We start from the raw sequence: 25319 nt of genomic DNA, 5'->3' as shown, positions 1-25319 counted from the left end.
CAACCACATTCTCGAGAGCCGGTATTTTCAACCACATTCACACACCATTCTCGAGAGCGGGTATTTTCACACACAATTCTCGAGAGCCGGTATTTTCAACCCACTTTCGAGAGCCGGTATTTTCAACCACATTCTCGAGAGCCGGTATTTCAACCACATCTCGAGAGCCGGTATTTCAACCACATTCTCAGAGAGCCGGTATTTTCAACCACATTCTAGAGAGCCGGTATTTTCAACCACATTCTAGAGAGCCGTATTTCACCACATTCTAGAGAGCCGGTATTTCAACCCATCTAGACGTATTTCAATTCTAGAGAGCGGTATTTTCAACCACATTCTAGAGAGCCGGTTATTCAACCACATTCTAGAGAGCGTATTTTCAACCACATTCTAGAGAGCCGGTATTTTCAACCACATTCTGAGAGAGCAGGTATATTTCGGGAACTGTGCACTTTTCTTTCATAACTTAAGAGTTAAGCGTTTTTGGGCCACCCAAGCCTTTCCTACATCTTCTCTGATCCAGTCCGGTCCATAGCAGAGAGAAGCAGGTAGATCTATGCTGGACGACCTCTTACAGTCTCTTCTTTTGGGTAGGTCGGTAGAATGTTACCACCACAGTAACTGTCCAGTCCACCCAAAGGTCCAGCCTCAGCCCTCAATGCTATGTCCGTTCGTTTCAAAGTGCAAGCATTTAATGTCTCTCGCCTTTCCCCTCGCAATAAACTGAAACCAAATGCAACAGCGAATAATTCTTATTGTCAGATAGCAAAACCTTGCAGCAGACACTGCCCACAGGCAATGTAAAGGGAAAAGGCATCAGAGAGTGCATTTGTGTAAGGAATTCAGTCCCTCCTGCAGACACCACCAAGTGTGGTTCCTCTTCATGCTCAGGTGTCACTAGTTGGTTGGTTGTCTGCCAGTGGTTACACCTCCCTAGAAACACAAAAACACACGACAGAGGTTGATTACCTTCGACCTTCGATATAAACACAGATAAAACAGATCAAAAATAAGTTTATTAGTTCGTAAATAGTTCAGCAAGTGTTATAGCGGGTGCACAAAATGCTTATGTTACTAGCTCCTTGCAATACAGATAGTATCCTAAAAACAACTTTTTATTTTAACTTTGGCTCAAAGAGTTCCTCTGGTGCTTGTAATTTGGTAGTGATTTTAGCGCAAATAATCATAGCTTGAATTGTGTTAACTTGGCAGAGACTTCATATAATCAAATACACTGCTCAAAAAATAAAGGGAACACTAAATAAACACATCCTAGATCTGAATGAATGAAATATTCTTATTAAATACTTTTTTTTTACATAGTTGAATGTGCTGACAACAAAATCACACAAAAATGATCAATGGAAATCAAATTTATCAACCCATGGAGGTCTGGATTTGGAGTCACACTAAAAATTAAAGTGGAAAACCACACTACAGACTGATCAAACTTTGATGAATGTCCTTAAAACAAGTCAAAATGAGGCTCAGTAGTGTGTGTGGCCTCCACGTGCCTGTATGACCTCCCTACAACGCCTGGCATGCTCCTGATAGGTGGCGGATGGTCTCCTGAGGGATTCTTCCCCAGACCTGGACTAAAGCATCCGCCAACTCCTGGACAGTCTGTGGTGCAACGTGGCGTTGGTGGATGGAGCGAGACATGATGTCCCAGATGTGCTCAATTGGATTCGTCTGGGGAACGGCATCAATGCCTTCCTCTTGCAGGAACTGCTGACACACTCCAGCCACATGAGTCTAGCATTGTCTTGCATTAGGAGGAACCCAGGGCCAACCGCACCAGCATATGGTCTCACAAGGGGTCTGAGGATCTCATCTCGGTACCTAATGGCAGTCAGGCTACTCTGACGAGCACATGGAGGGCTGTGCGGCCCCCAAAGAAATGCCACCCCACACATGACTGACCCACCGCAAAACCGGTCATGCTGGAGGATGTTGCAGGCAGCAGAACGTTCTCCACGGCGTCTCCAGACTCTGTCACATGTGCTCATGTGCTCAGTGTGAACCTGCTTTCATCTGTGAAGAGCACAGGGCGCCAGTGGCGAATTTGCCAACTTGGTGTTCTCTGGCAAATGCAAACGTCCTGCACGGTGTTGGGCTGTAAGCACAACCCCCACCTGTGGACGTCGGGCCCTCAACCACCTCATGGAGTCTGTTTCTGACCGTTTGAGCAGACACATGCACATTTTGGCCTGCTGGAGGTCATTTTGCAGGGCTCTGGCAGTGCTCCTCCTGCTCCTCCTTGCACAAAGGCGGAGGTAGCGGTTCTCTGCTGGGTTGTTGCCCTCCTACGGCCTCCTCCACGTCTCCTGATGTACTGGCCTGTCTCCTGGTAGCGCCTCCATGCTCTGGAACATACGCTGACAGACACAAAACCTTCTTGCCACAGCTCGCATTGATGTGCCATCCTGGATGAGCTGCACTACCTGAGCCACTTGTGTGGGTTGTAGATCCGTCTCATGCTACCACGAGAGTGAAAGCACCGCCAGCATTCAAAAGTGGACCAAAACATCAGCCAGGAAGCATAGGAATGAAAGTGGTCTGTGGTCACCACCTGCAGAACCACTCCTTTATTGGGGTGTCTTGCTAATTGCCTATAATTTCCACCTGTTGTTTACAACAGCATGTGAAATTTATTGTCAATCAGTGCTTCAGTTTGATTTCACAGAAGTGTGATTGACTTGGAGTTACATTGTGTTGTTTAAGTGTTCCCTTTATTTTTTTGAGCAGTGTACTATAGGCCTACATTTAGAATGACACATGGAAGCCCAAAGACTGGAGTTTATCACAGAGCACTACACTTTACAACGGGCGGGTTCAGTACACATCACTGCATTCTGTATCAGAAAGTAGGATGGCCCTCTTTGAAGTCTTGTAGATTGATGCGTTGCTCTCATTGTTTATAAAGCTATTTTACAAAAACTCCCTCTCTACCTAACATAACTAACCTTTAGACGTACAAGCTACTAACTCTGAAAATTCCTTTGGTTTCTATAGAGTCAGGTAAATCAGCTTTAAAATGTGATGATTTGGTGCCACTAAGTCATTTCAGATGACTGATTGAGGACCTTTTTAATGACGAATGTGTTTGTTGTCTATCGTTGTGTTTTGGATCTCTTGAGTTTCATATTGTATTGATCTGTATATTATTTTGCATTACAGGGCTCATCTGTGAAAGAGACTTTGGTCTCAGCATGACTCCCTGTTAATAAAAAGGTTAAATAGAAAAGAGCACATCCAGGTATATAGAGATGATACCCAGTATAAAGTGAGCTGTGACTTACGATGCGGTGAGCGTAGAGTTGAGCACTAAGGTGGTGCGTATCCTATAGAGCTGGGCTAGGGTCAGCTTCTTGTGCTGCTGGGCCGGGGACTTTCTGCTTTTGGCCAATGACTGCTCCTCTGGGCCACCGGTTGTCAACGACTTACTGCACTTCCCTTCCTGTCCTCCAGATGGCGCCACCGCCGAGCCACTACTGTTGGCCAGGCTCCTGCTGCCTTCGCAGGCCTCAGCTGCACCCAGAGCCCTCTTGCGGGCCTCTGCCCTCCTCAGGGTGTCACATAGCTTACTAGAGGGCATGCTCAGGGTGAGGAAGTCATCTTCAGTCTGTTCTGAGTCTAGGTCAATCTGAAACAGCCCTGTGAGGTCACGGGCTCGGCCAAGTTCTGATAGGCTCTTACTATGGGCCAGGCATTCCGCCTGTTCTCTCCTGCGTTCTGATTGGTCCTGGGCTGTAGGGCTGCGGGTGTGTATCCGGGAGACAGAGACATTGTCGTGGAAAAGCTGTAGGAGGTTGTCCTCTGAGCGGGACTTGATGTTTAGGCTCTGGAAGCAGTGGAGGCGTGCCGTCACCGGGGGGCGTCGCCGAGGCTTCAGAGACTGAACCACTGACAGCTGAGAACAAACAGAGGTTGAATCGTCCTCCTCTCCTCCTTCCTCTACCAGTTCCATTTCCACCTTCTTGTCCAACTTCACACCCACCTCGTGGCTCTCCACCTCTCCCTCCTCTTCGGTCTCCTCTCCATCGCTCTGGCCTGGCCGTGTCTGCAGGTCCAGCTCTCTCAGGAGGGACTCTGGGGAGAGGGTACCGTAGGCACTGTCCATGGACAGAGAGCGACACTGAGGTTCCAGCTGACCCTCCCCTCCCTCCAGACCCCCCTCCTGCTCAAGGTTCCGGTCTGGGTCCAGGGGGCTAGCAGGGTGGCAGTGCAGGGGCTCAGGCCCAGTAGGTGGGGTAACTATGCATGAGTCTGGGCTTTTCTCTAAAGGTCCGCCTGTGTCTGTGTGTGGGGCGGAGGGGTCTGGGAGCCCTCCTAAGTCTTCTCCTATGTCCATGACTGACAGGGTCTCTGTGGAGCCGTCCGAATGACTGGAAGAGAAAGAGAACTAAAAGGTTAGAATGATGAGAATAATTATAACATTAACAATAATGTATAACGTTGACAATAAATAATCTCTGCACAGAACTGATGACCATCTACACAGTGTCCTTCTAGTAGTGCTTCACTCTTCTGTAGCTAAGTAGTGGTTTGGGTTTGTACCTTGGTCCCTGCTCGTCTTTGTGCCTTGTGCCGGGAGAGCTGGCGGTGGAGTTGCTACTCTCGTCTACCTCCTCCTCCTCTCCATGTAGCCGGTGCTGTAAGGTGGTCTGCTGCCTGAGAACCTCCTCAGTCCGCAGTCTCTCGAGCTGGTTCTGGACGTTGCAGATGGCATCTACCCAGCTTCGCCCCTGGGTGGCGCTGTTAGCCTGGAATGTGTAGGCTGCCACGGCACTCTTGAACTCATTGAGGTAGATGATAATTAAGGACCCTACAGGAAGAGAGAACAGAGAATCCACATTATATTTATTGAGTAAATAGAGCTAGTTTGGGTTGAATTGCAGGTGTTCAAATCAGAAGGTAGGGATGGACATGAGTGATCCAGTACTTGAACGGACGTCAAAGCAAAATTTTTAACAAGAGAAAACTATTTGGACAGTGATGTGGCTGCCCGAACAGGCAAATTAAATGCTGTCTTGAAGACAACGTTAATTTGCTTTGACTGTAGTGTTCCATTTGTACATGGGTTTATAGTTTTTTTTTTTGTGTCCCGCAAATGTACAAGCATCACACAGTCCTTCCCACAAATACCCTTTTCCCTCCTTGTCTCATTCACTCAATTGCCTTTCGACCACTCCCTTCACACACACGTGCTGAGTGCTTCCGTTAGGCATACAGAAATAAATGCCTATAAAAACATATCTAACTAATGGGATACACAAGCTACAATTTGTGGCCTGTTTTGCATGTTAGTTTGGCATTAATACGTGTCACATAACCGTTTTCAAACAATGTAATCAAAAACAAATCTAGTTAATAAAGCTGCATACAAGCATGGTTTCTTTTTTGCTTTCTTGAGTAAGGCAGCTCCAAAATGCAGGTGTTCAGCCTAGCTCAGTGCTTTCTGTGGTGGTGGGGCAGCCAGGGGAAAATACAGAGAGTAGGGGTTAGTAATGTTCTCTAGTTGTGCCGTGATTGGCTCAGTGTTCTGTCACTCATGGGGCCACTACGTCACTGCAAAATCTAAAGTGAGAGGCACCGTTTGTCACGGTTATAGTGCAAAACATGTCTTGTTGTGGCTTTGCTGGCATGCCTAATGGAGTTTTCCCCACCTAGATTTACATGCTAAAATTGGCACTGTACATTCCTTGCCAAATGACGACAGTTTTATCACAAATTCTAAATGGACTGGTTGATTTAAGTAGGAAAATATGTGTCCAACAACGAGCTGCCGTTCTGGAATAATTGCGTCCAGTCTGTTTTCCGCTTAGGCTAATTTGCAAATTGCTAGAGCAATTTAGATTTGGTTAGCCTAGGCTATAACCACCCAAAAACATAGACGGGTTCCACACTGAAAATATGTAAAAACATTTGTTTGATAATGACAAAGAACATATTTTCAGCAGAATCATTAAGCATATGCCTACTCACCAACAGATGTCATGGCTGTAATTCATCACTATGTTCAATGTGGAATTGTTAATACATTTGAAAATTCCAAATTCCAACTAAATCGAACGTCTTTATATCTAAAAGACAACAGGTTTTGGTTTGTAACCCTGAAATGTTTTCCTTTCAACTCGCCAATTAGAGCCCGTTTCAAATGATCACTCTGAGAAGAACTGTTCCAGACTCGAGATGATCATCACTTCAGACTGGAAACGTTATTCATTTAATTCTGTTATATCACATCCTCTTTTTTTTACTATAAAATAGGCTGGGGAAATAAGAGTGTCTTATCTGCTAAATTAACATAACAAGGCTATGCCATTGCAGTCATAGGCTTCTACAAGCACCACTGCTGAGGTTACTGGCTTTTTGAAGATTGTGTTCCATAATATAACCAGTTGATATTATGCTTTCAATACATTTATCTTAAATGGCACTTGCTTATTTTTATTGAATGAATATACAGTATATGGGGAAACTTAGCAATTAGGATTTGTTATCTGTAACGGTTATGATAAATTAGGCATTGTTGCACACTAATGGCATAGGCCTATAGATAAATGCGCACATATGTTTTTCCAGTGCAGGCATTGTGGAGTTCTCTAAAAACAATCATGAGCATACTTGAACGGCCCAAAAAATTTAAATTGGTAGGGATCTGTGCTTGAACTTTCATGACTTTTCCATTGGTTCCATTGCCCCAGACATCAAGCACAGCTAAAGAATTTGAAAGAAAGCAAATACTTTGAATACAGGTCTGGTTCAAATGTAGTTGATTGCCGGCACTCACCAGGGTCCTTGAGTTCCTTGCAGACAACATTGTGGATGAGGAGTGGCTGTCTGATCACCTTGACCTTCTCAACCCTCTTCACTGGCTTGGTGATGAGCAGCAGGTCCGTGAAGAGGAAGCAGTAGACGTCCATCTGAGGAGGGACGGATGGGGAAATACTTCCAGCTCAATTTCAGGTCAATCATCCTCATTCATTCACCAACCATACAATAACTTACTTCCGGCGCCGAAAAGAGATGGCCGCCTCGCTTCGCGTTCCTTGGAAAATATGCAGTATTTTGTTTTTTTATGTGTTATTTCTTACATCGGTACCCCAGGTAATCTTAGGTTTCATTACATACAGTCGGGAGGAACTACTGAATATACGATTAACGTCAACTCATCATCGTTCCTACCAGGAATATGACTTTCCCGAAACGGATCCAGTGTTTCCTTCTACCCCAATACAATGGATCTGATCCCAGCCGGCGACCCTGTGCGACGCCGAAAAAGGGGCAAACGAGGCGGTCTCGTGGTCAGGCTTCGGAGACGGGCACATCGCGCTCCACTCCCTAGCATACTACTCCCCAATGTCCAGTCTCTTGACAATAAGGTTGATGAAATCCGAGCACGGGTAGCATTCCAGAGAGACATCAGGGATTGCAACGTGCTCTGCTTCACGGAAACATGGCTAACTCAAGGGACGCTAACGGAGTCGGTGCAGCCAGCTGGTTCTTCATGCATCGCGCCGACAGAAACAAACACTTTCCGGTAAGAAGAGGGGCGGGGGGTATGCCTTATGATTAACGAGAAGTGGTGTGATCATCATAACAACACACAGGAACTCAAGTCATTCTGTTCACCTGATCTAGACTCCTCACATCAAATGTCGACCGCATTATCTACCAAGGGAATTCTCTTCAATCATAATCACAGCCGTATATATTCCCCCCAAGCAGACACATCGATGGCCCTGAACGAACTTTATCTGACTCTTTGTAAACTGGAACCCACACACCTGAGGCTGCATTCATCGTAGCTGGGGATTTTAACAGGCTAATCTAAAACAAAACTCCCTAAATTCTATCAGCATATCGATTGTGCTACCAGGGCTGGAAAAACCCTAGATCATTGTTATACTACTATTTCCGCGACGCTATAAGCGCCTCCCCCGCCCCCTTTCGGAAAAGCTGCCACGACTCCATTTGTTGATTCCAGCCTACAAACAGAAATTCAACACAACAAGCTCCCGCGCTCAGGTCTGTTCAACGCTGGTCCGACCAATCTGAATCCACGCTCTCAAGCTGCTTCGATCACGCGCGGATTGGAATATGTTCGCATCGCGTCCAACACCAATATTGTACGAATTGCTGATTGGTGTAGCGAGTTCATTAGGAAGTGCATTGACGATGTCGTACCCCAGCAACATAAAAACATTCCCAAACCAGAAACCGTGGATTGACGGCAGCATCGCGTGAAACTGAAAGCGCGACCATCTTTTAACGGGCAAGGTGACCGGAAGCATGACGAATACAAACAGTGTAGCTATTCTTCCGCAAGGCAATCAAACAGCTAAGTCCCAGTACAGAGACAAAATCGAGTCGCAATTCAACAGCTCAGACACAGAGGATGTGGCAGGTCTACAGTCAATCACGGATTACAAAAAGAAAACCAGCCCCGTCGCGGACCAGGATGTCTTGCTCCCAGACAGGCTAAACAACTTTTTTGCCCGCTTTGAGGACAATACAGTGCCACTGACACGGCCCCACCAAAACCTGCGGGCTCTCCTTCACTGCAGCCGAGGTGAGTAAAACATTTAAACGTGTTAACCCTCGCAAGGCTGCAGGCCCAGACGGCATTCCAGCCGCGTCCTCAGAGCATGCGCAGACCAGCTGGCTGGTGTGTTTACGGACATATTCAATCAATCCTTATCCCAGTCTGCTGTTCCACATGCTTCAAGAGGGCCACCATTGTTCCTGTTCCAAGAAAGCTAAGGTAACTGAGCTAAACGACTACCCGCCCCGTAGCACTCACTTCCGTCATCATGAAGTGCTTTGAGAGACTAGTACGGACCATATCACCTCCACTACCGACACCCTAGACCCCTCCAATTTGCTTACCGACCCAATAGGTCCACAGACGACGCAATCGCAACCACACTTGCACACTGCCCTACCCATCTGGACAAGAGGAATACCCATGTGAGAATGCTGTTTCATCGATTACAGCTCAGCATTTAACACCATAGTACCCTCCAAACTCGTCATCAAGCTCGAGACCCTGGTCTCGACCCCGCCCTGTGCAACTGGGTCCTGGACTTCCTGACGGGCCGCCCCCAGGTGGTGAGGGTAGGTAACAACATCTCCACCCCGTGATCCTCAACACTGGGGCCCACAAGGGTGCGTTCTGAGCCTCTCCTGTACTCCCTGTTCACCCACGACTGCGTGGCCATGCACGCCTCCAACTCAATCATCAAGTTTGCGGATGACACTACAGTGGTAGGCTTGATTACCACAACGACGAGACGGCCTACAGGGAGGAGGTGAGGGCCCTCGGAGTGGGTGTCAGGAAAATAACCTCCACACTCAACGTCAACAAAACAAAGGAGATGATTGTGGACTTCAGGAAACAGCAGAGGGAGCACCCCCTATCCACATCGACGGTCAGTAGTGGAGAAGGTGGAAAGTTTTAAGTTCCTCGGTGTACACATCACGGACAAACTGAATTGGTCCACCCACACAGACAGCGGTTGTGAAGAAGGCGCAGCAGCGCCTTCTTCAACCTCAGGAGGCTAAGAAATTCGGCTTGTCACCAAAAGCACTCACAACTTCTACAGATGCACAATCGAGAGCATCCTGTCGGGCTGTATCACCGCCTGGTACGGCAACTGCTCCGCCCACAACCGTAAGGCTCTCCAGAGGGTAGTGAGGTCTGCACAACGCATCACCAGGGGCAAACACCCTGCCCTCCAGGACACCTACACCACCCGATGTCACAGGAAGGCCATAAAGATCATCAGGACAACAACCACCCAAGCCACTGCCTGTTCACCCCGCTATCATCCAGAAGGCGAGGTCAGTACAGGTGCATCAAAGCAGGGACCGAGAGACTGAAAAACAGCTTCTATCTCAAGGCCATCAGACTGTTAAACAGCCACCACTAACATTTAGCGCCGCTGCCAAATACTGACTCAACTCCGCCACTTTAAAAATGGGAATTGATGGAAATTATGTAAAAATGTACCACTAGCCACTTTAAACAATGCCACTTATATAATGTTACATACCCTACATTACCCATCTCATATGTATATACTGTATTCATATCATCTACTGCATCTTGCCATCTTTATGTAATACATGTACCACTAGCCACTTTAAACTATGCCACTTTATGTTTACATACCTACAGTACTCATCTCATATGTTATATACCGTACTCTATAACCATCTACTGCATCTGCCATGCCGTTCTGTACCACCACTCATTCATATATCTTTATGTACATATTCTTTATCCCTTTACACTTGTGTGTGTGTGTAAGGTAGTAGTTGTGGAATTGTTAGGTTAGATTACTTGTTGGTTATTACTGCATTGTCGGAACTAGAAGCACAAGCATTTCGCTACACTCGCATTAACATCTGCTAACCATGTGTATGTGACTAATACAATTTGATTTGATTTGATTTGAACTAGGCGAAATCAAATAATTTGCTCCCCAATCACCCTGGTCATTGAAATATTCTTCCACAACTTAAAACACAGTGTTGGGTAGTTCTCAGCCTGCAACAGTTATGAGTTAAAAGCAGTTAAGCAGTTATAACCAGTTAGGATAAGTTAAAAGCAGTTCTAATGTGTTAAAAGCAATTATAAGCAGCCCAGCCAGTCTCTTACCCTGCTATCTTTGCCCTCCTTCATGCGCAGTGCCCCCTCTAGATGGAGCTGTCTGGTCTCCTCTGGTGATGTGCCTCTCATAGGAGCCATCAGGTCAAAGCAGTTAAACTCACGCAGGATCTGAGGAGAGAGAGAAGGGTTATACACCAAGCAGAAATACAAGCCTCTTGTAGCAAAATGCAGCACAACTTCAACCTGGACTAAAATTCACATTCAATAGAGATTCTCAATTGAACGTGCTTTTAGTCTAGCAGTAGACTTGCAGCATTATACTCAGGAAACCAGCCCTGAGTACGGTGTGTGCTCACCTTCTCCACCTCCTCGCTGCTCCCCTCCACTGCTTCGTAGGAGTCAATGCGTCCAGAGATGGTGGCTAGCTTTTGCCGCTCCTCCCGCTGACGCATCTGAGAGTCCACACTGTTGATGAAGCCCTCCACACACGCCACCATGCTGCTGACGGCATCGCGGGATGATGAGTCGTCAGTCTTCTTGAGGACAGCCTTCAGCAGTAGGGGGTACTTGGTGAGTCTCTGGTGGGGCTTGGCCAGCATGTCAGCCAGCTTCAGCCGGTTACACTGCTTATGAGTCTCAGCCCACTGTGTGTGTGTGTGTGTGTGTGTGTGTGTGTGTGTGTGTGTGTGTGAAATAGAAAGAGAGCGAGAGAGAGAGACACACCAGGCGTTAGATCAAGAGTTGAAGCTTAAAGAAATTGTGGCTAGGAACTTACTGAACAGTACTGAAAAGTGGCAGGTAGAATGTACTACTGGTGTTTGAAATTGGTTGACTGTGCTGTGTTAGTGAGATACATGTTGAGAGGAGCAAATAGTCTTTGGTAGGCAGTTGTTTAACTTTACACTGTCACTATAAACAGAGAGATAGGGAATACCGACAGACTCACCGTGACGTAGATCCTGAAAAGCTCGTTGTCCCTGTGTAGTGATCTCATGTACTCCAGGCTGGCCTCTTCCTCCATGCAGTAACGGATATAGGGCTTGAAACGGGAGCCAAAGGTCCTGAAGCCATGGTGGAGGTCAACAGGGTTGAGAAGGGTCCTGGCCTGCCGAGCAATCTCCAGGGCGGGCAGCATCACCTGGCTCCAAAGGGCAGTGTGTAGACGCACGATGTCCTGGATGTTACTGAAGAGACGCATTGGCTCCACCTCTGTCAGCAGACCACTCTCCTGCAGGTTCAACAGCCCACACAGGAACAACTACAGGAAGAGAGGAGGAAAGTTGTCAGTATGGGACATCTAGATAAAGCACTCATATGCCTAACAAATAGGACATCTAATTGAGATGAACTCAAGTGATTACTTAGGACCTGATATAGAGTGTGGGAATATAGACAATCTTGTCTAAAGTGTACTTACATCAGTGATGACTCGTAGTTTCTTGATGTAGGTGGCCTCAGTGTGCAGAAGCTCCCAGATGGCCTCTTGCTGATGGAACTGGCGTCTGGTCAAAGTCTAGAAACACACACACATTAGATAATGGCCTCATATGTTTGTGAACCAGGTCAATTCAATTTAAATTCCATTTAATTCAGAAAATAAACCCAATTCCACATTTTCCTAATTGAAAAGCATTGGAATTTGTGTACTTCACAAATTGACTGGCATTGAAATGGAAGTGACCCCAACTCTGATGTGAACACAACACATTCACTTTGCTTAATGAAAACTACAACTCCCTTCAGCCCAGTTTCACACAAAGTTCTTGACTTGATTTCTCTCGTGAATTATTTGATTTCTCTGAAGAAACGGTGCGTTGGGCTCACAAAAAAAACGAACTAAATGGAATTCAAGTAATTGAAACGACATCCGTCAATTAGTTGTTTAACAACCAGGAAAAAAGCTCCATTCTGATGAATCGCTCAGCACTGTTGTCCTGTGTTGTGGCTGTCTATTGATATGTCTGTATGTATACGGTCACAGTTCATTATTATTGACAAACAATAAAAAGTGTGACATTTGAAATGAAATAGGTTTGTTAATATGGGTTATTGTTAATGGGACAATTGATGGCTACACCAATCAAAGCAGTAGTAATTTAAAAGATAGGTAAAAAAAAAAAGAACTGTAGTGCACATCAATGTTATAAACTTATCATTCAATTAATCGTGAGGGAAATAATTCAGTTAATTTAGCACGATATGTATTTTTTTCTATATCATCCAGCTCATGACATAACAGCTTTACTGTTACAAGTTTGCCCACAAACAAGAGTATGTAAAAATTATACCATTCTAGAAAGCGCTAAAACACTGATTAAATTGGTGTGACTGACTAATAATCCATACATTTTATTTTTGATGTCTTCACTCTTATTCTACAAAGTAGAAAATATTTTACTATTTTCTACATTGTATAATAAGAGTGAAGACATCAAAAATAAAATAAAGAAAACCCCTTGAATGAGTAGGTGTCTCCAAACTTTTGACTGGTACAAGCATGTGTGGTTGTGTCAGTGGAGTGTGTTTTGGTCAGTGCCTGTATTCATGTGTGTGCGTGTTCTTGTTACCATACCTCAGGGTTGTCCAGTAGCTGCGTCCAGCTGTCCTCCAGGGCAAAGCTTGTCTCCTCTTCTTCCTCTTCCCAGGAGTCCTGGTGGAAGGACAGCTGAGGAGGAACCTTGGGAAGGCCAAAAAGAGTGTACGACTGCAGCTTATTCTGGAGCTGCTCCATGCGGTCCACCTCCTGATAGAATGGACGCAAACAGATGTAAACAAACAGAGCCTGGACAATATTATTCTTCCTGCTTCACTAGAAAGTCCTTCACATGTAGAGCACATTTAGATTAAATCAGTATTACTATAGGAAGGGGAGAGGCAGGAACAGTGCATTTTCCTGTCCTTTACAATATTAAAATAGAGCTTATTACACTCCTAAAGCAAAATGTAAACAGGCTTGAAATCCTGCATTAGCATAACCCTCCCGAGTCCACTGAATTCTTAAATCTGTTAACAGCTATTCAGCCGATTGTTCTGCCAGGACACAGACCAGCCTCATGTACTTATGAAAATGAGCTCTGTGCATTGAGATCAGTTGGACAATAGAGGAGGTGGGTGGAGGGGGAAGGAGGCTAGTGGAGTGGGAAGGAGGGGGTGTGCCAACTGTGCTTAAGGGACCTGTCCCCTGAAGGGGGTACAGGATGCCCTGATTCACCCCTGCTTTGTGGAGGAGAGGGGCCAGGTCTCTGATCCGCCCCTACCCTACACTGCCCTGACAAGATGAATAGAGATGATCTGGTAGCTGACAGGTGAGTGACAGACACCGTCTCCCTCTGACATCTGCTACAGTGCAGGATATGACCTCAGGGGAGTGGAGACAATGTACGTGTGTGTGGGGGGGGGAGAGGGGGGTGTCTGTGTGCGTTAGCGTGTGTGTGACTGTGTGCTTTGTTAGGCAATAAAGGCTAATGATTATTGCCATTTCAGATCCTTGTGTCTTATTGTATTATTATCATCATCATCATCATGGTAGGGACCTGAATAGAATTTTGTCTAACATGGAACACCTTTGTTAAACCTTCGTTCTTCCAGGCCACTTCCACCACAGCTACTAAGCATATTTGTTTAGTGGAAAGTTGCTGTGCGAGCCAACTCGGAGGCTTTGAAGAGAAGGGAAGTGATCTCACTGGGAGCTGAGTGGAAATGGCCTTCGACCCCTGCACCACACACACACACGATTGCGCACACACTAACCCCCCCACCACCAAGCCCCTCCCTCTACTAGTGGCTGGGTTTCCCCCCTGATGGCCCAGACCAGGCCTTTCCCATCACCTTTCCAAAAGCTCCTGCTACAGCGTTGGAGCTGAAGAAGCCAGAGAAGCGGCTGGCTGCACGGTTCTTCCAGCTGTCTGGTCCAGGTCCTACGCCTGGCAGAGAGCCGCTCAGCCCGGCCAAGGAGTCCGGAGACGGGATGCTGGCGTCCCCAAGGAACTCTGTCATGTTTTTCCTGCGACGCGCCTGACCCTGCAAGAACCAGGAGAGAGAGGAGAGACCAGTGTTCATATGGAGTCACCACCAAAGGGAGAGAGAAACAGACAGAGGTAATAAAAGGTAAATAAGATTGAAAGCGTTTAGGTGAGGACATCACTTGGAGATAATAGTGAGTCGTCAGGCAGATATGGAAAGAGACACGACAGAAGTTGAAAAAGATCAGAAATACACAGAGGAGAATAAACAGGCAATCAAAGGGGATTTTTGAAGTGAGGGATGACATCGTCATCAGGAGAGCTGTTAAAGCCATCCGAACTGCCGTTCAGACAACATACAGGATGAGAGGAAAGGAATGCCACTTCCTGAGACGGAACACTCCTTAAATCACAGAGGGAACATGGCAGGACGGACAGACAGACAGATCGGCTAGAGTCACTCCACTCCATCGTTTCATTACTATCGTTACCCTGTCATCAAGCAAGCCCTGCTGCCGCCCTGTGAGTCTTAAAGACAAGCAATCTCAATCCACTCTACGAGCACCGGCCGCCGTGCAAACCAAACAAACATGGGCCTTCTCAGGCCTCAGTATCTGAGGAAGCAGTTGTTTTTGCCATCAGAGAGAGACAGTGTGACAGTGCAGAGTAATGTGCTAGTGGGGACTAGGGAGTCGCTGGGCCATTGACCCCTGTTTAGGTCATTACACAGAAGAGCAGCGTTTCCCAAACTCTGTCCTCGGGACCCCAAGGGGGTGCAATTTTGTTTTTTCCCCCTAGCACTATAGTAGTGCTATGGCAAAACCCAAAATGTGCAGCCTTTGGGCCCCCCCACCCTTGACCTTGCGTGCAAACCATTTTAGTAGCCCCCCTTGTGACAGCAAAGAGAAAAAAAATGTTTTAGAGTTAATTTCCTGCAATTCTACACATTTTGCCATGGGGGCGGTGAGAAACATGATCAGTTTTACAACTGATGGGCCCCACCCCATTGATCATCAGTAAGCATGGTCGGTAATTCGACCATGCTTACTACAAGTTTAAATAGCCGGCTGCTAGACTAACTTACCAATCTAAAATAATTTAGCTGACATGGGCTAATTAAGTGACTGCTGATGCACAACCCAACTACTATTCTAACTCTCATTAGTAAGTTGAGACCCCGGCTGAGTTCCCTCACGGGCCTACAGGATAAGACCCACAGTGAGAATGTACACACAAGAGGTCGGTAAGCATTGAGCAATGGTCTCTAAACAAACTGTCAGACAGAGAGAAGCAATAGTAAACCACTCCCTCTCTCTCTCCGCAGACACAAACATGCCCATCTATAAACAATACTGTTCCAAATGTATTACCTTTCGGGATTCTTTAAAAGCTTTCATGCAGAAGCAAACATTTAGACCAATCGTTGTACTACGACGCGCCTACAATCTTTTCCTTCTGTCCAAAGAAATATTACTTCACTCCATATGGTGGATAGTTTTCCTCCTCTGTTTTAGTATTCAAGTGGGATGAAAATCGAAGGGGAAAGGACCAAATATCCCAAGCTAAATTTCCCATCCACTATATTTAGATATAATCGCTTCAGTGGGGCAAACAGCGAGGCCCCTCATCCAGCTCTGACCAGGGGGATCTCGGGCCAAGAGGACAAGGACACAGGTGCAGGAAGTGGAGAGAGAGAGACAGAGAGAGAGACAGAGAGAGAGAAAGAGAGAGAGAAGACACACACGACTCTCTGCCATTGACAGCAGCTCATTGGGCTGGACTAGAGGGGCTGAATTCCGATTACCTTGGCTCAGGAATGCTCTGGCAACAGATACACAGAGCATGGTAGGGGCGAAAAATGTGACTCTGATTTAGTGACATGGGTTTTAGAGTAGTATGACAACGAACATTTAACCAAAACTAAAACCTAACATAGTATCAGTCATTTGCAGAACATTACAAAACAAATCAAAGTCCTGGCACTATCCCAACCAACCCAAATACAAGTAGCCTAATGCCTCTACTGCCTTCAAGACTTACTGTCTAAACTGGGATGTAAAACTCTCTCTTACACTGCAGATTGATCACCCAGATATAGTAGGGGAAAGGCTCCCCAAAGCTTCACACACAATGGAAGCAGTAGAGTACTCACCATTAAAGCCAGCGGCATGTCAAAGATCTGAAAAACCATCCTAATCCTTCTGTTAGTTAGATTTTGCAGTCCATACTGGACCCAGCTGCTGTGTTCTCTCAAGTTCAACCTCTCCTTCTCTTACGCATACATTCACGATACACTCGTGCCAGAGCCCTCAGACTAAGAGAGGAAAGCCCCGAAGAGCGACAGCTGGAACAATGAAAGGTTGTTCCTCAAAAAAAGTGCTTCTGAAGTCCAGTTATGACCTGAGATAAGAGGTCTTGCTCAAGTTGAAAGAGTCCAGCTTTGTATGTCTGATAGAGAAGTTATTGTATCCTTCTTATCTCCATGAATACACCATGAGCACCACCCCAGGTCTCGTCTTTGAACTCTGTCTCTGTGTACTCCGTGGTAGTCCTGCCTGTCCCGCTGTCCTAACTCAGAGGTGAAGCCTGCTGTGCTGATTGAGTCTGCTGCCTGCCTAGAATTTCACACAGCCACTGTCCTGGAGTCATAGCAACCTGGAGGATCCTGTCTGCCCCATTGTGTTGAGGAGGAAAGGAAGACGAGGCGGGGCTACAGGAAAAGTGAGTGAGTGTCTGTGTGTGATCTGCATAGAAAGGGGTGTGGCCAGAGCAACAGCTTGCAGGGCTCCAACAGAAAAGAGCAGGCATCCTGGTGCTGCAGAGGACATGCCAACTGTTCATAGTAACTCACCCTTTGTTTAGTCGCTGCCTCTGACGTCCACTTTCCTTGTTCTGACTGTTCTGAATCCCCCACAGACACACACCCCCTCTCCCTTCACTGCTTTTCCCTTTTCTTTTAAACCACTGAATCTCTTTCCAAACTGACTGACAGCTTTATGTCATTTAAAATCTGGCATGCCTCCAATTCCGCTCCCTGATTGTAAATGAAACTGATACTCTAACACAGAACATACATGTATTCAGGCTGTCACTAATGTGACGCCTATACCAGGCATATACAAACATACTTACAAGGACAGTTGTGCCTCTTGGGAGCAAAGCTAATTGTCACGTATAGACAAATTGATTTTGTAATGTCTCCAGGAGGAGAAAAATAGGCAATGAGTGAGCTAACAAAAGCAAATATTACTGGTGAGAACGTCAGTTAGGCCTTTACCGCAGTGACACAACCACAAAGTGTTGCTCTATTGTGGTTTGAACCCAAGTTGCCCAACCCATTAGGCCTATGTTTTCTCAATCAATTCTGTTTTTGTTTGCTTGTGGACACAAAACTTTCCACAAAGCTTTCCTGGTTGACTGTAACAAGGTAAGAAATGACCAGTACTGACCTGTTTTAACACATTTCTTTAGTATGCTTAGATATTCCTCACAGATATGACTACGCAAACACCCCTTTCCACAAGACGTGGCAGCACAACTACACACCATCAAATTCAGGTCATATCTAATCAACTGGGGTTAATGTACTTATTTTAGCATTGATCTCATATATTTCTCAATGGGCTATTTTAATGACATATTTGTAATGATACTCTACTTATAAAAACAGCAGATATTACAGAAGTCTGTTCAAAAGAGCAGCATTCAACACCTAACTAACCAGCCCACTCTAACCTATGATGTTTAGTTAAAACCATTTGACCTACTTTTCTGTGCAGCCCTGTATATCTGACCAGCCCTCTCTAAACTTTATTGAGTTTCACCTGGCCTCTGTGCAGACCTATCTGTCACCTTCCATTAATAACAGAGAGGACCCTGACCTACAACACCATTGACAGGTCTGGGAACTAGGGAAATTGGTGGCCCTGAGTAGTTGTCAGCTCCAAGCAGGTTAATGACATAAAGTCTTGTGTCCAGTTGGCTCCTTCCTCATCTTATCACAGCCCTTTGTGGTTTTAACCTTGGTTTGAAAAAAAACCCCAGAGAGGCCTGAATGGAGGAAAGTATTGAAAGTAGCTAAGCGGTAATGCCGTAGCAGCAACCCCCCCCCCCCCCCCCCCCGCACCCCCCCGCACCACACTACTGGCCTATCAGTTCTGTTGTTATTCACCGATAAGAGGACCCTTGATCGGGCTGTCTGATCAACGATGCAAAAAGTGTGACGTTAACCTTCATGGCCACCCACTGTGACACACGCACTCAAAGACAGGAAAAAAGGCAATCACACACACGCAAACACACGTATGTGCACCGACACACAAGACCATGTCACGTTCCATTGGCTGGGAATGCAGTGCAAACCCCCATCATGGTCAACATACCACAGGGCCAGTGGCCTTGCTCCAAAAACCTGCTCCTAATTCTACAGCCAGTTAGCGCCATGGTGAAACAAAGAACTACTGAGATAGAGGGAAGAAGATGAATCGTCCATTAACACAATAGGATAGTCCTTATCCCCTGCTAACCCAGATATCACTGGTTAATGGTCAGCGTGGGATTCATTTACATTTTAGTAATTTAGCAGACGCTCTTATCCAGAGCAACTTACAGGTGCAATTAGGGTTAAGTGCCTTGTTCAAGGGCACAGAGAGAGTTTTCACCTAGTCGGCTCAGGGATTCGAGCCAGAGACCTTTCGGTTACTGGCCCAACGCTCTTAACTGCTAGGCTACCTGGCACTGGATCCCAAATGTGCCATCACAAGAGGCCCACCAGCATGACTGGCGTCTCCACTGTTTCCACTACACACACACTACCTGGCTGGGGTTTTCCACCATGCACAGGACCAAGAGATAAATAAATCAGATAATCTCCACCATGGCTAAGGTTACAGATTGAGAATCCTGCAATCATTGCCTAGGCATTACATTCAAGATGGCATACATTACAATGGCATTTCCTTATCTAATATCAACTTAAATACTGCAGCCACAGAGGAACAGAGACCCAGTGGTTCTGTCTGTTTCACCTGACATTGTGTTGTTGTTGGGCTCTGGAGGGGGGCTGATTCAGGAATACACTCCACATGCAGTAGGTCCCAGCTACGCCAGGACGAGAGGCGATTAAACCGCACCATTCTCAATCCTCACTTAAGAATAGATGCAAAACCAGTCATACAAAAGTAAAAATGACGAACTTAAATTAGGAAGATCCTAAATCCAAAAGTCTATGAGATCCGAAAAACATAACAGCTAGAAAAAAGAGGAAGAACCCAACCAAAGTCCACAGAGACAGGGAGTGCAAAGCACAGTGAAGTACTGAGGTGGAGGAGAGTTGTAGCTGCTTCTTCTGTCTGTCACCAGAGCAGTAATGCCTGACAATCACACTGGGATCATAAAAAAGCTGTGTCCTCCCTTCTCTCCTCAAGCCTCCACACCTAAACACACTTTACTGTCTCAGTCTAACACATTGAAACACACAACTACCTCTCCTGCAGCAGTTCAACTGGCTCCCAGCCACGCCTAGTCACACCTGAGCTCCGAACCCTGATAGGCCGTAAACAGCAGACATTTGTGCCCACCTGGGCCTGCATACTCAACCACACAACGGTAGGCCTATTTTAAACATAAACACCACCAAGTACACACAAAAATCCCCTTTCATGCTGGATAAACAAACTGTTTTCGAGAAACACACTTGATTAAAATAAAGGTTAAATAATAAATAAATATGTCAGGTAGGGATAGATGGATAAACAGCATGCGGTTCAACAGAATATGGTTCAGCATTGCAATATTTAAATGACACTGCTGTATAGTAATTGGTTGAATCACCAATGTACACCAAATCTACACTACAGCCTGTATATTTCAGCATCTCATATTTATTTATTTAATTATTTAACTAGGCAAGTCAGTTAAGAACAAATTCTTATTTACAAATGACGGCCTACACCGGCCAAACTCGAACGACGCTGGGCCAATTGTGCGCCGTCCTATGGGACTCCCAATCACGGCCGGTTGTGATACAGTCTGAATTCTAACCAGGTTGTCTGTAGTGACGCCTCTAGCACTGAGATGCAGTGTCTTAGACCACTGCGCCACTTGGGATCCAAGACCAATGAAATATAAATCTAACAAAATGTAGCATTTTCATAGTGGAGTTGTCTATCAAAGTATAACAATTTCAATTTGTACTTCTATTGTTGCGAGGCGGTCTGTATTTCATCTTAACTAACCTGAGATGTGTGAATGGCTAGTCGTTTCAATAAATAGGCACGTGAGTGCAGGTCAAACGTAATCAAGCAAGTAAAATGCATGTGACTACTCCCCATTCTCCATTGTCATTCAAATGACTATTGCGCAAATTGCTGATTGTCCTCATTGTGTATTTCACTCAGAGATTTGATGGCCTTAAATTAATGATCTGTTAGTTTTGTTAACCCCGGCTAAGCAGAACAATTACAACTGTAGTCTAGGGGAAAGACATGCATGTGAACACTGTGCTTAGCGGGGGGAAAGACAGCATTTAAACAAGGAAAAATAAATGACGAAAAACTGTTTTCACAAAACTACTTCCTGCTACCATTACCAAAGAATTAATAAACAGGACACTAACGTAAGCTACCAGTTTATATAACCAAACGCACATTATAACTACATAGGCTTAATGCATGTATAACTATATTTGAGTCATTTAGCAGACGCTCTTATCCAGAGCGACTTGGAAGCAATTAGGAATAAGTGCCTTGCTCTTGGGCACATCAACAGATATTTCACCTAGTCGGCTTGGGGAGCGTCTGCTAAACGAGCATCTGCTAAACAACTCAAATGTAAAATGAGAGTCTGCTAAATGACTCAAATGTAAAATGAGAGTCTGCTAAATGACTCAAATGTAAAATGAGAGTCTGCTAAATGACTCAAATGTAAAATGAGAGTCTGCTAAATGACTCAAATGTAAAATGTAAATGGAGTGCTCATGTGTCACATCTATGTCACATCCTCTAAAAGAAGAGGGTATAGTTCCTTGAACCATCCAGGCTATTCAATAGCTCCAATAATCTCGCCATCAGTCTTCCTGTTTACCTACCTGTCCTTACACAACGGTCTTCCCCCTCCCTCCCAACACTCAAGTTCCACAGATGCCAGCAGATAACTCTAGGCTAGACCATCATAAGACCATCTACTATAAACCTGGGTGAAACACAAGCCCTGGTTGACTTGGTGCGTGTATAGAGATTCTACTGGTTATATCATGGTGAGCCCATGTTAGCACGTAGTCTACAGAGTGACCGACTGACGGGAATGGGGGTAATCTGAGACTGTTAGATAAGTGAGTCCTCTCACGGAATAAGACAGACAAGAACGGACATGTGGGAGGATGTGGAGGATTTCCTTGAGTCTTCTTCTTAAGTCTTCTTCTTCCATAAATTACATTTCCATCTGTGCTCTACTGTACTGCTCTTCTCTTTTAAAAAATGTGTGCACCATTGCATTTCACAACAGTCATTGGTAGAGGGGTTTGTTATATCACATTTTTATTCACCTAATAAAATACTTATGGGATACAGATATTATTTTGGGGAGAATTTTTGAATAATAATCTTTCTAACCCGAGGTCCGATCAGTTCACAGGGACAAGGCGTTGAAATGATTCTGTCTAGCTGTCAAATGCTGTTTCATTCTGACCAGGTGAATCTTTGGCTATCCTGGTAATGTGCTTGGACAATGTTGTGTTGTTTTCCATGGCAACCAAACGGTGCATATTACACAAAGGCCTTCTAAAAGGTTCAAAGATCACTTTTATAGATGTGATCTAGCTATTGTAAATCACATGATCCCCATCTGTCTACAGCATTCTGTTTGAAGTACTCATTGTAAACCATGTGACTCGAGACCAACTGTTTCGATTCTCGACAAATGGGATTATTCAAAAGTTACACACTGTAGGCCTACACAGTGACTAGCCAATCCCAAAGCCAGTACATGAAAGCCCAACTATTGGACACGCTTAATTACGCATGTAGTAATTTAGCCTTTGGTCAAACTCTTACCAGCATTTTTATCTGAGCGTAACCCCTTAAATTTGACCTGTTGGAATGTAGCAGAAACATCCCTGAAGTTATTAATTACACTTTGGATAGTGTATCAATACACCTAGTCACTACAAAGATACAGGTGTCCTTCCAAACTCAGTTGCCGAAGAGGAAGGAAACCGCTCAGGGATTTCACCATGAGGCCAATGATGACTTTAAAACAGTTAGAGTTTAATGGCTGTGATAGGATAAATAACATTGAAGCTACTCCACAATACTATATTTCAAAGTCCTATTCTTGAAGACCAAGGGGTATTAAATTAATTGGAATGACTAGACATCTGACAGACTCCGTTTTGGTTTTATGTCAAGATAGCCTAATTATATTATATGAAGTATACGCTTCCATAACCAACCCATGAAGTAAAATGCAACATTCATGGCCAGCTATGTAAACTAACATTGATTTATCCTGCTATAGATGTCTTCAATTGGTAATATTCATTTTTGTCTTCTAATGCCTCTTGAGAAGGTTGCGTTTATTTGGATGAGTCTTGTCCTTGAGGCAGAACTGAGAAATGTCTGCTAGATGGGCCAGCTGCAAAGTCAAAATTGGCAACATTGTAAAAATTTATATTTGCATTAATTCAAGGTTAGGTTTAGGCATTAAGGTTGACTGTGGCTGTGCCAGCTAGTGACCACTCAGCAGAGCTGCCTCCAGAACAAGTAATCAGACTACATTACTAAGTGTGTGTGTTTGCAGGTGTGAAGAGTTAGCCAAATTACTTAGCCACTTAGCTTCAGCTGTCTGGTGTGCAACTGTGGGAAAGTTGGTTTGACTTTGGATAACCTAGGGACCGTCAATAAATTACATAATGTAAATGAGACAATATTTTCATGTTGCACACCTTTTAGTTCTCATTAAACGCTTTCAATATTTTTTAAAGGAATTTCTAAAATGTATAGTTGGTTTGAGGTTAAGTCCTTGGAATTTAGAGCTATTGGAATTTTAACATTGTCCCATGTACATTGTGTAATTTATTGGGGCAGTTCTTTAAAGTGTGTACCTTTACTTTGCTCTTTATCGCCTCCTTGAGGGCATAATGAGAATGGCTGCTCTCTGTGTATGAATATAAACAGTGTCCAAGTTTGAGTGAGCTGATACAGGCTTTTTTTCTTTCTTTTTTCTGAAGGGGTTTTGTATATCATGCATTTACTGCATTTACTGCTTGTCTTTGACTGAATGAGACTGCTCAAACTAAACAAAGACAGGATTGGAGAGGAACAGTACGACCAAACTCCTGACTAAATCAGACAGACATGTTTAATGTCGAAAGCTGATGACTTACCGACCCGCAGACAGACAGACACTGAAATCCCTAAATTACAGCAACCTCAGGTATCCTCCCAGGCTCTACCCCGTTGCCTAGCACAGCAGCACGGCCGCAATGACGTCACACGTTTTCAGTGCATGCAATGCTACCCTGTCTCACCTGAGTGTGTGAGTACTGAGTGGGTCTAGACTTGCCTGCAGGGATCTCCACAGTTCACACCCATTGACTTGTTTTTCAATCTGTAAGCGGAGAGGGCTAGTCCACACAAGACAGTTACCAATCTTTCAAAGCAATGTGCACAGGCAGCGAAAGAGTATGGCACAAAAAAAGCATGCTGTTTTCATACTGAAAGTAGTCGCTCATGACAGACTTAACACAAATTGACTTGCTGGCACGCCAAACTTTTTTCTGGGTTCCGAGATTATACTGAGAAGGCAATGGACAATCTCACAATCTTTTTTTCTTCCAGCAAAGTTGACTAAATTACATCTCAGAATGTAGGTTTTAGTCAGTCGGAGAATAACTGCAGTCCAGAATGAGACAGACACTAAACCTTATGATTCTAGCCTCTCTCACGGTCTATTAACACAGGGTGAAGCAGGGTGCCAGTTCCCCCTGGTCCAGCAGACTCCTTCTCTCAGCACCTCTCCTCCAGGCCAAAGTGAACCCTACCTGGTTCTTCCTGTCAGCCAGAATAAGCAGCTAATGGCAGTGCCTCTTCTTGTAGGCCACCAGCCTACCCAGCAGGGCTTGAAGGCCATAGAGGTGGCTGGCACAGCACAAGGGATATGAGGAAAGCAGAGTTTAAGTGTTCCAATGGGATGAAAGATAGCAAGGTAATGAAAAATGAGGTTATGATAATGACTGGATTATCATCCACTTCATAAAATGATCCACTTCATAAAGGCATCATGTGATAAAGGGTTAGATTATGGAAAGAGGTAGAAAATGGCATCTACAGTTTCAAGATATTTAAGAGATGAGGGGGTAGTTAGGAGAATTAATGTAACAGGTTAGGATAATTAGGTTAAGGCTCTGAAAAGGGTTAGCAAAAATGCACTCCTAACCTGCTACAAAAAGACACAACCGGTAGTAGCTGTACTCCATCTAGTCACAACCAGTAGTAGGTGTGTATAAGTCAGATAGGATGTAAAGTTTAAGTGTGCTTATACTGAGCTCCTGTAGTGGTAACATCTGTCACCTGTTCAGATCCTGGACAACGAACTAAAGTGACCTAAAATAAATCACTCTGCTTTTTTTTTTTGAGTGCTCCAACTCCTTGAATTAGTCATTTTGGAAGTTTTTCTTGGTAAGCCCTTCTCATGATTTTTGTCATTGTTGTTGAGCACCCCTCCTTTCCTTCATTTGT

General features: G+C 45.0%; 1 protein-coding gene across 2 annotated transcripts in view; it reads right to left on the bottom strand.

Moving 5' to 3' along the window:
• Positions 1-573: 573 nt before the first annotated feature.
• Positions 574-25319, bottom strand: part of LOC111966740 (pleckstrin homology domain-containing family G member 5) — a 110262-nt gene continuing 85516 nt past the window's right edge. For both annotated transcript variants that reach the window (XM_023991640.2, XM_023991641.2), the window contains 10 exons: positions 14450-14641; positions 13194-13364; positions 12039-12134; positions 11568-11879; positions 10978-11265; positions 10670-10789; positions 6797-6929; positions 4561-4828; positions 3303-4388; positions 574-933 (listed from right to left, as the gene is read on the bottom strand). In XM_023991640.2, coding sequence (XP_023847408.1) covers positions 924-933; positions 3303-4388; positions 4561-4828; positions 6797-6929; positions 10670-10789; positions 10978-11265; positions 11568-11879; positions 12039-12134; positions 13194-13364; positions 14450-14641 — 2676 coding nt within the window. In that variant the 3' untranslated portion in view covers positions 574-923. The remainder of the gene's footprint in view (positions 934-3302; positions 4389-4560; positions 4829-6796; positions 6930-10669; positions 10790-10977; positions 11266-11567; positions 11880-12038; positions 12135-13193; positions 13365-14449; positions 14642-25319) is intronic.

Source organism: Salvelinus sp. IW2-2015, linkage group LG7 (genome assembly GCF_002910315.2).
Source record: "Salvelinus sp. IW2-2015 linkage group LG7, ASM291031v2, whole genome shotgun sequence".
NCBI lineage: Eukaryota > Metazoa > Chordata > Actinopteri > Salmoniformes > Salmonidae > Salvelinus > Salvelinus sp. IW2-2015.
This window is presented reverse-complemented; position numbering and strand designations above follow the sequence as displayed.